Source organism: Globicephala melas, chromosome 7 (assembly GCF_963455315.2).
Source record: "Globicephala melas chromosome 7, mGloMel1.2, whole genome shotgun sequence".
In the NCBI taxonomy this organism is placed as follows: Eukaryota; Metazoa; Chordata; class Mammalia; order Artiodactyla; family Delphinidae; genus Globicephala; species Globicephala melas.
In genome coordinates, this window is record NC_083320.1 from 52,061,541 (window position 1) to 52,079,033 (window position 17,493).

Sequence of the window (17,493 nt, forward strand, 5' to 3'; positions counted from 1 at the left end):
TATGTTTAAGACTTGAAAAATAATTGCCAGTGATCACAAGACACAACTCAACCCTTCTCGCTGTTATCCACCTAATTCACATTCAGAGACAACAGGAGGCCTACGTCACCCAGCCGCCCTCACTCCCATTAATGCATCATACTTACAGAGGGCACAAAATAAGTCTATTAAATAGTACTAGTTCTCTCTTCTTTGCTATAGGTTTCTAGTCTTTGCTCATCTATAAAGATAGGGTATTTAACACAAGATTCAAGTTACTTAACTCTTCTTTCCGGAAGCTGTCAGACAAATTTACTTTTTATCCCAACAGGTTTCTTAAGCAAGGTTCGTAAGATACTTTTTCTCATATCATAAATCTAAAATTTATGTGCTTACTGATGGGCAAAGTGGCATACTTTTATTTACAATTAACAAACTCTCTGCTGATTACAAAGTTATTTGTAAAAGACACAAATCAATTACTTCTAGTTTTAAAATCCTTGGTTACATGAGAGTTTCTGTATAATCCATGAAAAACAAATAAAAATAACTGCATCCATCCCCTAGAATAAACTGACTGTGGAAAAGGATAAGTATTAAAGAATGCAATTCTAGGTTCTTACCTTTGGTGGCTTAAATGGATAATCAGATGAAAATGTGATATCCAGAAAAAACACACCACCTTCATATACAGAACCTGGTGGACCAAGTATAGTCGATCTCCATTCATAAATGTTATCTCCTTTAGGCCCAGCACTATTTAAAAGAAATTAAAAATCAATGTGTATATCTGTGATCAATGAACTTAACATCTTAAACCAATTAAGTATCAAAGGTAAATTAGCAACCTAGAACAATAAGAGATAAGTATAAAAGAAATAAGTCTCAACCAACTTGTGCATGCATGTGTGTATAAACATATTTGGAAATATTTCTAACTTACAGAAAAATCACAAAAACAAAGAACACCTGTATAACTTTATCCAGAATCTCATTTTGCTCATTTGCTTTATCAACTCCCTCTCTCTCCCTCTGCATCTCCTCCTCCTAAAAAAAAAAACCACACACACATACACAACACACACACACAAAGTGCTTTTTTTCTGAACCATTTGAGAGTAAGTTGAATGTATCATGGCCCTTTCCCCATAAATATTTCAATGTGCATTTTCTAATACAACTGCAATATAGCTACAATTTCAGTAAAAGTAAAATCTATACAATACCTACAATCTGCAAAATAATGTTGTCAACTGAACCAATTACGCCTTAGAAAAGAATCTTAATTTTCCTCCAGATACAAGATCCCAGTCTTGGGATCAACCATCTATATATCCTGTGCCTTTAGTCTCCTTTAATATAGAGCCTTTTAGCCTTCCTTTGTCTTCTATAATATTAATATTTTTGAAGAATACAGTTTTTCTTTTAATAGAATGCTCATCATTTGGAACTCGTCTGATGTTTCCTTGTGATTAGATGCAGGTATTTCAGTCCTGGCTAGAAGAGAATGTAAGTGATGCCGTGTTCTCCTCAGGGTGTCACATCCAGAGGCACACTGGTGATGTTAATTTTCACTATCCAGATCAAGTGCTGTCCAATTTTCCTACTGCAACCAATAAGCAACCTTTGCAAATACCCACACTCTTCATCAGAATTTCTCCCCTAGATTTAACATCGACTTGTGATTCTTGGCTAAACTACACCTTACTATGATAGTGATAAAATCATAATTTTCCAACGTCAGCATTTCCTCCACATTTACCAGCTGGCCCCTGAGCCCTCTCTTCTCCTGATTCTATGAATATGTATGTGTATTATTGGTGAGGTCTCATGGATTCCTATCTTTTTTCCTAATGATTTAGAATTCTTACTGAATTTAATTATTTTGACACTCAAATCACCCCAGATTTGGCCACTGGGAACACCTTCAAAATGACCCTGTATCCTTGTGATAGGCCACCATCATTTTTTTGAACACTTCCTTACTTTCTGGCCTAACGATATGTTCCAGGCTCCCATCCTTGGAATCTGCCATTTCTTCAAGGAGTCCTGGTTCCTTTTAGTGGGAATGTTGTTCAAGGTCTGTCTGAGTGCTTGGTGCTACTAAACCCCAAGTACATTACATTGTGTTCAACACCATCATTTCATTTATAAACTACAATGAGAGATAATTCAAATAAAGTCTAAACTCACAGTTATTTGTTAGGAAGACACATCCAATACCCCTTAAACCCTTTTCAAATTTACCTTACAGACTTCCATTTTTCTCTAACCTTTACACTATAGACTAACTTGACTTTCTGCACTGTTATGTATAAAGCTTTTCTTCTTTTAAAATGACCATCAGTTTATAAATGATCTGCATGTTTGATTTAAAATAAGTGCAAACCAGCACTGATAAAGCAACCACACTAACTACAATAGGACATTCAGGTATACATTAAATGATTTAACTATAGCTTATTAATTCTGTAAAACATACACTGCAGACTGTAAACATTAAGTAGGCGATGCTATCAATAATCACTCTGACAACAGTTCATACAGAAAGGGTGGAGAAAACTTGACGATATAATCAAAATGTTTACAGGATGTTTCAAAAACCTGTTTTTAAGGCAGATATATATGAACTATAAAATCTTACTTTTATGGCCTATTTAGGGAAAATACACTTTTGAAAAATACTATTTTCTAAGTTTTAAGTATACACAGCAACTGGAACTAATTACAGTAATGGCTCATTGTTCTGTCATCATCTGAGAATCAGGTATATTCCTCAAGGGAATTTTCACTGTAACTAAAAGCATACAAAATGAAGTATGAATTTTGTTTAAAAAAAGAAGTTTAAACTGATTCAATGGCATTTCCTTTTCTAAGTTAATTTTTCCCTTGATGACTCAACGTAATCGTTATAAAACTAAATTATAGTATGAGACTTTTATAGTACAGCTGCTATACTAAAATGTTTTAAACTACACATGTCACACACTGATGATAATAAAGATGATGACGATGGTAACAGCAGCAGCTAAGGTTTACTCCATAATAAGCCAAGCATTTGTCAAAGCACCACAGTGTATATCTCATTTAATTCTCCTTACAAATCTATGGAGTAGGTACTATTATTACATTCCTATTTTTAGATGAGGAAACTAAAGTTGAGAGTTAAATAACTTTCTGTATGTCCCACAGCTACAAAATACTCAGAGAATTTGGACAAAGTCTGAATAAATCTCTATTGACTTCAATAGTTTTGCTATATTTGTATTTCCTCTTATAATTTCAGTGCTACTATGTGTAATTTAATCTCCAGTCAAGTTTTGCAAACACTTACTTGGGTAGGAACCCAAGGAGAGCAATTCTCCAAAGAAACCAAATTTCCTTGGTGATATTCTTTGGTTCTTGGCAGAAGAACTATGTTATGCTTCAGATGGCTGGGGATTACTATATTTTAATGAATCACGGAATTTCAGCATGAAAAGGATCTGGTTGAAGCCAAACCCCTCCTTTTACACTTGAAGAAACCAATTCACAGAAAGTAAGCGATCCATTTTAACTCTGCTCTGCCAGTTGGTAGAAGAGCTGGAATTCCCACACCAAGTTCTTGGTTCTTAAATTTGCTGTCTTCTCAGTTATGCTATTCTGCTACAAGACACTAAGGATATGGTTATTGCAGCAGGATACGAAATGTGACTTTCCCTACTGTTTTGGAGTAGACCTAGTAGGGTTGCAGCTTCTGGGTGTGTTCTAAGGAACCCAGCCTAAGGTGAGTTAGGGCTAAAAATCCAGCTCTTGCTGGCTGCCTTGTCTGGAATAAGAGCCCCCATTTTCCTTCTCACAAATCAAGATGGGGGGCTGGGGGCAGTAAGGAGGGGGTGTGTGGGTGTGCTGGAGGCACGACTGACTCCACCCTAATTCAAACGTAACATTTTATAGGCTAGTAATTGACCTGCCACTGAGGCTTCACAGCTGAGTAGAAAATGGGTGCTAAATGCTGACAATCTCAAGATAGGTGCTAGCCACACCTTTTCACTAGTTCTCAATCTTCTCTCTTTTTCTTTTCCAAAAGGACAACACTCCAGCAATTCTACACTCCATCCTGGATCATCTATTTTTCCCTCTCTGGTGAATCATGCCCACAAGAATGCTACAAGCGCCACTTCCCCAATCTTTATTTAAAAACTAACCACGATTCCTTTACCCCTTCCAGCTCTCATTTCAATTACCTGTAACAGGCTCTTAACTCCCGCCGCCACTCCACTGAAACAGCTCTCATCCAAGGTCACCAGTGACCTCATCACTAGACTCGACGCTCATTTCTCAATCTTCATCTTATTTGACTGGCCCAGCAACATTTGACACAGTTGGTCACTTCTTCCTCCTTGATACACTTTCTCTGCTTTGTTGCTAGAATAACATACTTACTGGTTTTCCTCCTAACTTTCTTGGCTTCTCCTTCTCAATCACTATTGCCGTTCCTTATCTCCCTAACCTCTAAATATTGCCAATCCTCCAGAGCTCAGTCCTTAAACCTCTTCTCCTTTCTAACTACATCTACTCTTTCGTTGATCTCCTGCAGTTTTACGGCTTCCAATAGCATCAGTAAGCTCTGAACCTACAAACCTGTATCTCTAGCCTACATTTCTATACTAAATTCCAGAGCTATACATCTAAATGCCTACTAAACACTCTTTATTTTGAAATCTAATATTTTGTATCCAGTAATTTTGAAAAGTTTAACATGCCCCAAACTGAATCCCAGATATTACAATTCCTCTTACAAGCTTCCCTAATTCAGCTAATGGCAACTCTTTATTATTTTAGTTCCTCCGGGCAAACACCTAGACCTCACCCTTGACAACACTCTTTCTATCCCACCTCCTGTAAATTCCACTGGTTTTATCTTCAAAACATACCTCAAATTCTACTACTTCTCCCTACTCCTACCACCTCAACCATAATTGAAAACACCAGCATTCTCTGTCTGGTTAATTACAACAGCCTCCTTGCTTCCACTTGAGACCCTAAGCCCCACCACAGTATTCTATTCTCAATGACAACCAGGCAGAGCGATAAGTAAATCAGATCACGGGACTCTGGTCAAAACCCTCCAACGGCTTACCTCCTTATTCTGTGTTAAAGTCAAAGTCTTCTGACCTATAAGGCCCATCACCACCACCATCCTTCTCATCTGCTCCTCCTTTCCTCGCTCAACTGGCTACAGCAACCTGTTTCTCCAACTAAAATGTACATTTCCACCTCAGGGTCTCCGCACCAGTGTCTCTGCCTGGAATGCTCTTCCTCAAGATACCCACATGGTTTGCGCCACCACCTTCTACAGGTCTTTCTTGGCTCAAAAGCCACCGTGTCAGTGAGGCCTTTCTTGGCCACTCTGTCTAAAATGTCACAGTCTCCACACATTTCACCCGCCTTTCTATTTTTTCTCCATAGCATCTATCACTCTCTAACATATATTTTATCTATTTATCTTGCTTATTACTGTCCGTCTCCCACTAGAAATGGAAGCTCCATGAGGCTGCAAGATGTGGACCAGGCTCTTCAACTTACGGTGAAATGGGCTTTTTATGCCCTGAAAATCAGATGTATTTTAATAACTCAAAGTGACTAAAGAGTTGTGGGATCTGCCCAAGGGGAGAGGAAAGAGAGATCTCATGGAGCAGTGGGCCCCAACCTTTTTGTCACCAGGGACCGTTTGCGTGGAAGACGATTTTTCCAAGGACCAGGGGTAGGGGGGATGGTTTCAGGATGATTCAAGCACATTACATTTATTGTGCACTTTACGTCTACTATTATTACATTAGTTCCACCTCAGTTCATCAGGCATTAGATCCCGGGGGTTGGGGACCCCTGTCATAGAGCATGTTTAATGGCAGAGGAAAGGGGGAAGCAGAAAGGGAACTTTTCCTTAAATGGGTATCCCCTGCTTTTAAAAAATTCCCTTTATGCTCTTTGCTCTTACGAAAGACTTACATTAGTACCTGTTTTCACCAACCAAAAGAGATCCAAAGAAGATTTTCGCTTTTACAAAAACAGGTGAAAAGCAAAAACAGCGTTCAGTCTGTTCTGCAGTGAACATTTTAGAGACAGGGAGAGCGGCACCAACAAGCTCCTTCCCCTGGAACTACACTCAGCATCTCAGCATCAAGCCTCCATAGCTTTGAACTGTGTCTGTAAGCATCTGTGCTTTATCTCGATTTATTTTGTGCAGCCATTAGCAAGATGTGTCCTAAGGTAACTGCTTCTTCCTTTACATCATTTAGGCTTACAAAAGGTTTTATAGGGACACTCTACTTTCAGATAGTGGGGTAAACATGTACTAATTTCATAAGAAAGGGTTCATTTACTTAGTAATTTACTTCACTGATACAGCAGAAGTAACATTCATTCCAGTTCTGAGTCAAATTAGAAAAAAGCAGAGACAAAGTTAACAGGGACTTTGTTTACTGCAACCTCAATATTTTGCTAATGCCAAATAGAAAGATCAATTGTTAAATTTCAGAATTGAGGACGTAAATTTTTGTTTAAATACCACTAAGAAAAAGAGTAGTATTTTATTTTACTGTTTTTCCCCTGCAAACATTACTTTCCTCCCTTTAAATACCATGTTTCCCATAAGCTATTATATCTTCTGCACAAAACAAACAAAAGTAAAAGGCAGGCAGAAAGTTTAGATAGAGTGACAAACTTGCACCTGGGAATTTTCTGTTACTAGCTGCTCTTACTGTTAATGAGTAACAATATTTTAAACATTAGCAGCAAGAGGACTGATCTTAGCAAAATCCATTTTCTCATCACTTGAATATTCGTTCAGCAATTACTGTTACTGCAAGGGTCATAAACACTAGCCTTTTACAGCACTGGAGTGATTCCCCACAAGAACTCTCAAATGCTTATTTAATTTAATAACAGATTCCCTTTTACAAATATCCTTTTCTTAACACAATGCTTTTTTATACAATTTTTAAATCTCATACTAAGCCAAATGCAAAGATTTACACTAAAATCTGTATGGTTTTTATCCCTATGGCGATCTTAAGAAGAGCTGAATTAAATTCAAGGAGAAAAGAATATAACAGATGTCTGACTTAAGACGGACATAACTATGAAAAGTGGTGTACTGGTGAGTGTTCCGTCCTAAACCATTAAATTGTTAAAATAAATATACCCGTGTGTGTAGTGTGCATTTAAAAAAAAAGTACTAATACAAAGTTCTTATTTAAGCGTGGGTTTAATTTTACAGCTACAGAAATGAAAGAGCTTGAACTAAGATGCCATATCGGTATAACTTCAACAGACCTTATCCACCATGACTAAATTTTAAAATACTATATATTAGTATAGAATCTGTTAAAATACAAATAAAATCAAAGAAGAACTAAATAAATGGAGAATACTATATGTTCATGGGTAAGAAAACTCAATACTGTCAAGATGTCAGTTCTTCCCATCTACAGATTCAATGCAAACGCATCAAAATCCCAGCCAATTATTTTGTGGATATCAACAAACTGATTAGAAAGTTTATATGGAGAGAAAAAGATCCAGAATAGCCAACTCAATATTGAAGGAGAACAAAGTCAGAGGACTGCCAGTATCCAACTTCAAGACTTACTATACAGCAACAGTAATCAAGACAGTGTGGTACTGGCAAAAGAATAGACGAATAGATCAATGGGACAAAACAGAGAGGCCAGAAATAGACCCACATAAATAAAGTCAAGTGATCTTTGACAAAGGAGCAAAGGCAATACAATGGAGCAAAGACAGTCTTTTCAAAAAATGGTGCTACAACAACTGGACACCCATATGTTAAAAAAATGAAATTTAGACACAGACTTTACACCCTTCACGAACATAAACTGAAGCTGGATCACAGGCCTAATATAAAATGTAAAACTACAAAACTCCTAGAAGATAATATAGGAGAAAACTTAGTTGCCCTTGGGTATGGTGACGCCTTTCAGATACAGTACCAAAGACACAATACAGGAAAGAAATAATCGATAAGCTGGACTTCACTAAAATTAAAATATTCTGCTCTGCAAAAGACAACGTCAACAGAATGAGAAGACAAGTCACAGACTAGGAGAAAATATCTGCAAACAACACATCTGATTAGGACTGTTATCCAAGATACACAAAGAACCCTTAGAACGCAAAGAAAAAATGAATGACCTAATTAAAAAATGGACAAAAGACATGAACAAAGATACTGCATCAAAGAAGATACACAGATGGCAAAAGAACATATTAATAGATGTCCAACATCACATTTTGGTGCGGACTGAGTGTTTGTGAGTTGTCTCCCATCCACCCCCAAAGTTCATGTTGAAATTCCAACCTCCGACGTGGTGCTATGTGTGTGTGGGGGGGGGCGGTGGCTATGCGAGGGAATTAGGTCCTGAGAATGCAGCCCCCAGGAACGGCGTTAGTGAGTGCCCTTATAAAAGAGACCCCCAGAGTTCCCTTGCTCCTCCTGCTATGGAAGGACACAGTGAGAAGACAGCCATCCACGAGTCATGAAGCAGATCCTCATCAGGCACCAAATCTGGAACTTCCCAGCTTCCAGAACTGTGAGAAATACATTTCTGTTGTTTACCAGTCACTCAGTCCATAGTATTCTTGTGAGAGCAGTCCAAAGGGACTAAAACATCATTAGGGAACTCCAAATTAAAACAGCAAGATGTCACTACACACCTATATGAATGGCCAAAATCCAAAACACTGACAACACCAAATACTGGTGAGAATGTGGAGCAACAAAACTCTCATTCATTGTTGGTGGGAATGCAAAATGGCAGAGCTGCTCTGGAAGATAGTTTGACGGCTTCTTACAAAACTAAACATACTCCTACCATACAATCCAGCAACTGTGCACCTAGGTACTTAATGAATTGAAAACTTATGTCTATACAAAAACCTACTCACAAATGCTTATAGTAGCTTTATCCATAATGGTCCAAACTTTGAAGCAAACAAGATCTCCTTCAGTAAGCGAATGGATAAAATGGTACATTCAGATGGTGGAACATTATTCAGCCCTCCAAATAAATAAGCTACCAAGGCATTAAAAGACATGGAGGAAACGTAAATGCATATTACTAGAAGCCAATCTGAATCATACATACTGTATGATTCCAACTATATGACATTCTTGGAAGTCAAAACTACAGAGATTGTAGAAAGATGAATGGTGGCTAGGGTTTAATGGGGAGGATGGGATGAACAGGCAGAACATACAGGATCTCTAGGACAGTGTAACTATTCTGTATGATACTACCATGGTGGATACATGTCATTATACATTCATCCAAACCCACAGGACGTAGAATACCAAGAGTGAACCCTAATGTAAACTAAAGACACTGAGTGATAACAGCGTGTCAAATGCAGGTTCATCAATGGTAGCAGATGTACTGGTGTGGTGTGAGATGTTGGTAGAGAGGAGGCTGTGCATGTGGGACAGCAGGTACATGGGTACTCTGTACTTTCTGCTCAATTTTGCTGTGAAGCTAAAACTGCTCTAAAAATAACGTTTATTAATTTAAAAAAATACAAATGAAGTTTAGAACAAGTAAATGTTTCCATATTAAAGCAAAAAGTACTGTTTCTTTAAGTGCTGGTTTATAGAAAGAGTTTGAAACACAATAATGTGTTTTAAAATCAGGTAATTTGGAACTCCGGATCACATTTTAACCACAGTAATATAAATGGTGGTTTCAATGCTGGCTCACAAGTCAATTTAAACCATTTCCCCCATAACTTTAAGTGAGGTACCATGTATGTGAAGATCCAGACTTTTCTTTTACTAATGGAGACATCAGGAGTACCTATCCTCCCCTCCAAATCGCTAATGCAGACACCCACCACCCTTTCTCCTCCTAGTGCCTTCTACTGTCTCTTGGCTGAAGCCTATAGAGTCCTACCTTCCCTGTGACACAGGAAGGTGGAGTGGGGGGAGAAGGTATGTGTGAACTAGACTAAACCACCTTTGTACTGGGAAAATGTGTCCCAACAAGAACAGCAGCTGCAGCAACAGCAGCAACCATGTGCACTGACTGAGCATTTGTATGTTGCCAGGAGTCACTACATTAAATGCTGTATATCTCATTTAATCCTCACAGTAATACTATGAGATAGATACTGTAACCTACCAGCTTCCCAGATGAGAAAACCAAGGCTCACAGCAGTTAAATAGCTTCCCCTAAATTCTCATGGCTAATAGGTAGGCAGACACAGTCAGCCTATCTAGAGAGAATACAATCTTAACCATATCTTTATTCTTTCTTTCCAAACTTCAATTGTTTTATAAGTGAACAGGTCTATTCCTGACTGCTTTGGGAAAAGTTTTATTTCTCTAGGTTGAAAGTAATTAGGAGATCACCATTTATTAGGGAAATATAAGACAATGGGAGAGGGGAAATGGCTTAGGAAACAATACAGGCAAATAATTCCACTAACTACAAAATAGACCTAGAAATCTGCTAGCAGTTCACAATTATCTTCCCATTCCCGGCCCTCAGAGTGACCTCTTTCTGGTACACTTAAGGCCTTAGGAAGTCTGTGGTACATGTTGCTTATTAAGCCATACTGTGCCTTGTTGAGCATATGGATTCACTTTGAACCTGAAATATGTATTTGAGCCTTTGCAAAATTTTGCATACTTTCCACAAGACGAGTCAATGGAGAAAACAGAAACAAATTCATTCATTTATTCATTAAAGATATGAGTGTCTACTATTTTGTGCTGAGCACCTGTGCAGGAAACTAAAGATATAAAGGCCACTGCCTTCAGGGAGCTTACTGCCTACCTGGGTAGATAGTGATTAGTCAAATGCTAGCACACACACAAATGCAGCAGAAAATGTGCTACAGAGGAGAGGTATACGTACTTTGCTGAGTGACAGGAAGATGTGACCTAGTCAGGAAGTTCAGGGAGGATTCACAGAGTTCACCAATGTTTGAGATGATATTTGAAACTCTAAGTGGGAGTTAACTAGGAGAAGGTAAAAGGGAAGAGCTGGGGAAGACTGAACAGCATATGAAAATGCCCTGAGGCAGTAAGGAGCAAGGTGAATGGCAGCGCCTGGAAGCTAAGTCTAGTGTGGTAGAGACTCAAACAGAACTGGGGGGTGGGGTGCGGTAAGAGATGAACTGAAGAGAGAATTAGTAACAAATACCCGTGCAGGACCCTGTTAGGCTATATTAAATAAACATCTTGTCTTTATCCTAAAAGCAACAGGGAGACATCAAAATATCTTAAGCAGGGAAGGGGGTCACACTAATATTTACATTTTGAAAACATTCCTTATATTGCTGTGTGGAAAATGGTCTGGAAGAGGACCAGAGAGGCTATGTCAGTGGACTACTGTGATAATTCAGGTAAAGATTATGGCAGACTGGACTAAGGTAATATCAGAGATAAAGGGAAGAGGATGGATTTGAGAGGGATTTAGGAAGTAAAAAATCAACGAAACTTACGTTTTTGGAATATGGGAGGTGAGGGAGAAGGAAATATCAAGAATAGTTCATAGTTTTCCAGACTGTACAACTGAGATGGATACAGATACCTTTTACTAAGATACAGACAATGAAAAGGGAGCTGGTTTTGGACACACTAGGATTAAGCTGCCTTTGAGATACACAAGAAATAAATATGTCAATGACGTGTGTGTGTGGTGGGGGAGGTGGGCTGTAAATATAAATTTGGGAGATCTTGGTACACAGGTGGTAACTAAAGTCCTGCAGATGGGATGAGCCAGACTGTGGAAAGAATACAGAGTGAGATGAGGAGATGACACCTGGGATGAGAGAACCACACGTAAGTCATGATAATATATGGCAGACCTGTGACAGGTGTGTAATAGAGGGACAAAAAAAAATAAATGGGAGCAAAGCAGAGGAGAGATTAATTACATGAAGAGATATGAGGGAAAGCTGGGTTTGAAAAGGATGTTATAGACTAAGGAAGACTTCATCTGGTAAGGACATGGGGATCATACCAGTTCACTGTGAGGAAAATAAAAAAGTAATTTGGAAAGATCTCTAAGACATATGTTAAATGGGGTTGGTGGGGGAACAAAAAAGAAGAAACAGAAAGAAAAAGGAAGGTACAGAACAGTGGATATGAAAAGCTATCTGCATGTGTATGCTGGCAATATAAACAGACTCTTTCTGGAAAGATACACAAGAAAATGGTAATAGTGGTTTCCTCTAAGAATAGTTCTCTACAGTAGAAAGAAAACCTACTTTTCACTGTATACTCTCTTCTATTCTATTCTGAATTGTTCACTATGTATAAAAAAAAGTATTTTTTTTACTTGTTTCTTAATTTAAAAAGTAAGGGGGGGTGGGTGGGAAAAAAACAACAGAAAACCCAGTGAGTAAAGCAGTAAGGCCACAGGAGAAAATCTAAACCATAAAGGTTTTTAAATAGGCAGAGTGAATTTGTATGATATGCTATGTTATCCTCAATGCTAGCACTCTGGCACTAGAGATTTCCTAATTCTGGAATAACAAAGATTTAATAACAGCTTTTAGATATCTTAGGTAGCACCCTTTCCCCCATTCTTTGCACATTATAAAGTCTAGAGCTCATCCAAAATTTAAGCCATTTTGCCAATGCATTGTAAATCTGTCTCACAAGTCAACCATATTTGACAGGATCATGTCATTTTAATTTACCACCTTCTACTTTAAGACAGAGTATGACTGGGTAAAATACAACTAACAAGCTGATAAATGTACCAAGCTCTAGTCTAGTTTATCATGAAGCTTAAACTAAGCACAAACTCTAAAAGTACCTGTTGTTTTTTTTAGTTTTTCTATATGTTTTGTTTTGAAGTTTGATTTGAGAGCCAAGTATGAATTGTGTTGTGTGCCGCATCTTTGTTCAAAACTTAATAATCCACGCTGAATCCCTGACCCGCAAAAACCTTTCAAAATTAAATAAATCTATTTCCTGTTTATGTTCTGTTTTATGGAAGATCTTTTTCCTTAGCAGATAATGTAATTATAAAGCTTTATAATATAGATAGTACATATAGATATAAAACTGTAAGTGACATACTCCCAAAAGTCAGGGCTAATGATTCATTTTTGTAACATTTACTGAGTAACCACTATATGCTGGGCACTGTTAGGTACTGAAAATAGTGATGAACAGAATAGACATGACCTCTGCCCTCACAGAGATTATACAAATACTAAACAAACACCACAAAATTATTAACATGAAATAATACTGGATAAATGCAAAGTTACTTACATAAGCGGAACATCTCCCAAAAAGGGTATAGGAAAAAGAGTACTTAACAAACTGATCCTTTGTTTTTTTTGTCCTAACACATCTAAGGAGTGGGTTATACTCCTGTCAGTTGACACTGGTTCACTCCAGTAATAGGGGGAGAGGGAGGGAAGGAACAGTGTGGAGAAAAACTCCCAGGTGATTTTAATAAGCAACCCTCTTAAGAACTACTAAGTTGCCGCAACTAAAGATCCCGTATGCCGCAACTAAGACCCGGCACAGTCAAATAAATAAATATTAAAAAAAAAAAGATAACTACTAAGTTCACTGATGGTATTACTACAGCTGAAACCAGGGGTTGCAACTCTGGCTTCCAAGTGGAATCACCCACGGAGCTCTAAAAATTACTGATTCCTAGGGCTGTAGCCCTGAGAGATTCTGATTTTATCAGTGTGGGAGTGTGCTGTGTGATCTGAGCTTAGAGAGATTTAAAAACTCATCAGGTGATATAAAGTGCAGCCAAGATTCAAAACAACTTGGGGGAGTAGGAGATCTGACATGCAGAAGAATGGGAAATGACAGAATAGAAACACAAGAAAATATTCTAATTCTCAGATATGACATAATTATCTAGGCTGTGTAACTGTTACTCTTATTGTACAGACAGATGTTAGCAGGCTACGATAACTTCTTGCCAAAATTCATTATCATCTTTGGATTATAGTGAATTTATGAAGGTAATGCTACTCTGGTTGGGCTCAGCCAGGGGGATGCCAGCCTCCCTGGACAACTTCCCTATCACCACCTCAAAAAGCTACAATGATAAGCAGCAGAATACAACAACTTGAAAAAAAAAAATTTGTCAAATGAGAAAATGTCTCAAAAATATTCTTACTCATATAAGGCACAAATAATTTTGCCTATACATTTGTCTCTAAAAAGTAAAATGTTTTATGATAGTTTAAGATCCTTGCTCTTGCTGTTCTCTGCTTTCTTGCCTTTTCCCTCCCTCTCTGATTATAAACAGAAGCAGACTTAAAATCATAAATACCGAGTAGAGCAATTAGAGATGGGCAAAATACTATTTAAAATAGTATATTTTGCATTTAACATGTATCATTAAGTCTAGAACATTAATCAGTAACATCACTAGATATTATTATGACCACCGTGCTATAAAATACTTTTAAAACAGACCTGAACAGTTTCAGACCTGCAACTACCATTTGAGGTCTTTAGTAATACCATCTAAAAGAATATAAAACATCAATAAGGTTCACTAAGAAGATCAAAAATATATTAATCTATGTGACATAAAACAGTTCTATTGGCATAACACTGGAATATTGAAACCAGGTTAGAAATGTGAAATTAGAAAAGCAGTTGCTGCACTGTAAGCTAAAATATTCCTCAGGGTAAGACCTTACAGAAAACACAACCTCCTACTGATGTTAACCCTGCATTCTCTATCACCTTGAAAGATCCTTTTTTTCCCCACTTCCATCTCTTACTATCTGGGTTTGCCCTAAAGTTCATCAGTCTTTAACTACCCTACTTTTTGTTATATATACCACAGATATCATTACACACACTATATATATTTATTGCTTAGAGATAACTTATTTCACATGAACTACATATAGATGGTTTCTAAATCTTTAATTGTAGTATGCATATTTTGCATTTATCACTCTGCTTCTTCAAGCACTACTTACTGAATGTTATACTTATCTGTCCAACTGTCACCTCAAACTCAACAAGGTCAAAATAATCTTCAAAATAAAACCTGGCCCTTCTAAAGACCAAAATTATAGTACTTGATAGCGAAAGTGTGGGAGGAACAGTCATGCTCACACATTACTGATGGGAGGAGAGAGGAGTATAACTTTTTAAAGGTTAGCTACATGTCTCAAGAGCCATTTGATCAAGTAATCCCACTTCCAAGAAGCTGTCCTAAGAGAATAAACAGAGATGTGGATAAAGATTTTTGTACAAGGAGGCTCAAAGTAAATTAACAATGAGACTCAAATGTCCAACAAAATGGTAATAGTTAAATGACGTGGTTTTCAATGAACTAGAATGTAGTCACTAAAAATCAAGATTCTGAAGATTTACTGACACTGGAAAATGCTGATACCAGATTAATGTGCAAAAAGGTCACAACACTGTATTAGTAGTAATCAAAGTGTAAAAAATATGTATATATATCATACTTTAAAGAGGATAGATGGAAACATTAACAGTGGTTATGTCTATACTGAAATCATAGTTGATTTTTATTATGTATATTTTTTGCTTTTGATTCCTATCAAATATTCTATAATAATTATACTTTTATAATCAGAAAATAAATGTTATTAAAAAAATAGCACTTTCACTTATTGTTCAAGTTATACAGACTTGAGTTTTAAGCTTCCTTCTTCTCCCGGCCCCATATCCAATCATTCAACAAGCCCTTTTAAGCAATCGTTCTTATGACACAAGAATGGAAGTAGCAAACTAACTGTATTGGGAAGGCTTAGAAATCCTCTGGAATCCTTGGAAAAATTCTTCATGTTTTTGATCATGCCATTTCTCCCACCTCCATGATCATCCCTGTCTCTTTCAATATACTTTATTGGAATTAATTAATAAATAGAAAGCCCTCCCTAATACTAAAGTGACTTCTCCCTCCTTCTGAACTAATTTAATACACACTGCTGTTTGGTTTTTTAGTTAGGTTACACAGATGGAGGGGCAACCAGAAGAAGAGCACAGCAGCTTGAGGTCAAGGCAGAAAACATGAAACATGTAAACAACCCCTGAAGGCACCGAATAGTAACATGTTACACAATAACAGCCTTGAGTTAACAGGACAAGACTGAGTGATGCTCAGTACATATTCTGTTTCCCAAGACAAGTCAAACATTAATTTTCAAACATCTGGAAAACTTAAAATGTTCTTGAAAACTGATGTGTTAGACCAAAGATACATGACAACTAAATGCAATATGGTATCCTGGAATGGATCCTGGAACCAAAAAGAGAATATTAGTGAAAAAAACAATAAAATCTGAATAAAGCCTGCAGTTCAGTTAGTAGTAATTTACCAGTATTAATTTCTTAGTTTTGACAGATATTAACAGAAGGTTTCACAAATATTTTCTCATTTCCAATTGCTTTCTATTGCCTAAGGCATAGGCACCATTACAGTACTAAGTCAATAGTGCTAAGGTCTGCCCAGATGAGAGAGGAAGTCTTCTGCTTCACACTCCAATGCTCTTCTAGACTACGTTGCCTCGTGTCCAAGTCTTGGTTGTCATTCAATCCACCGAGTGAAAGCACCAGCCATGGAATGAATATAGTTCTATTTGACAAAACCTTATCACAATTTGCAGTATTAAGAATCCTTTTGTTTCACGGCACTCACAGAAAACCCTGACATCCATTTTAGCCATTAGTACATAAAATATATTTCATACTAAGCTTGCATTACTGTTCAGTGCCCCTGTGAGGAGAGGTAAAGGGCTTTGTCTCAAGTGCTATTAAACACTCTAAAATCTACTTTAAAAAGGAAAAAAAAAATGTCAGTGAATCTTTGAAGCACTACTCTTCACTGTACTTCTTTAGAGAAAAGGAAATGTGCTGAAGCATCAGAGGAAACACTAAGAGGCTACTCGTGAAAATTCAAGTCTCCCGTTCTTCCAAGGTAAAGACTATTTCATTTACTGCACAGTCCAACTCTTTTGATCAACCTAACAATACGATAGTAAGGAGAATACTTTTATAAAAATCCCAGAAACTGTTTTGTTAAATGACATTTAAACTATGATTACTTTGAATATTATAGTTGCTGAAAAGTGATTTCCTTTGTCATCAGGCTAAACAGTTTTTCCAGTATTTTAACTTATGATACACCTGAAAGCTCTAGTGATTACTCACCCTCATCCTTTATATTATACTTTACACTAAATAGATTACAATTTCTTCTAACCTTAGAAGTTTAGATGTTATAGCATTTTTATATGTCCCAAAGCAGCTAGTATAATGCTTTCCACATAACATTTAATAAAATGCTTGTTGAGTAAATGTCAAGCATGATAAAAGGCATCATGGCACAAGATTGATTCTTTATAAAAATATTTTTTGTCCTATCCACCAATTTTTTATTTTATGTACATCAGAAATCAGGCACTGTAGACCGTGGTATGGATAAAAAAGATAAATAAAATGCCACATAACTAAATTTACAGAATGGTTGCAACACA

General features: G+C 37.1%; 1 protein-coding gene across 5 annotated transcripts in view; it reads right to left on the minus strand.

Moving 5' to 3' along the window:
* Positions 1-17,493, minus strand: part of UBE2E3 (ubiquitin conjugating enzyme E2 E3) — a 102,713-nt gene that overhangs the window by 20,514 nt on the left and 64,706 nt on the right. For all 5 annotated transcript variants that reach the window (XM_060302188.2, XM_030850657.3, XM_030850665.3 and 2 more), the window contains exon 4: positions 603-735. In XM_060302188.2, the coding sequence (XP_060158171.1) occupies positions 603-735 (133 nt within the window). The remainder of the gene's footprint in view (positions 1-602; positions 736-17,493) is intronic.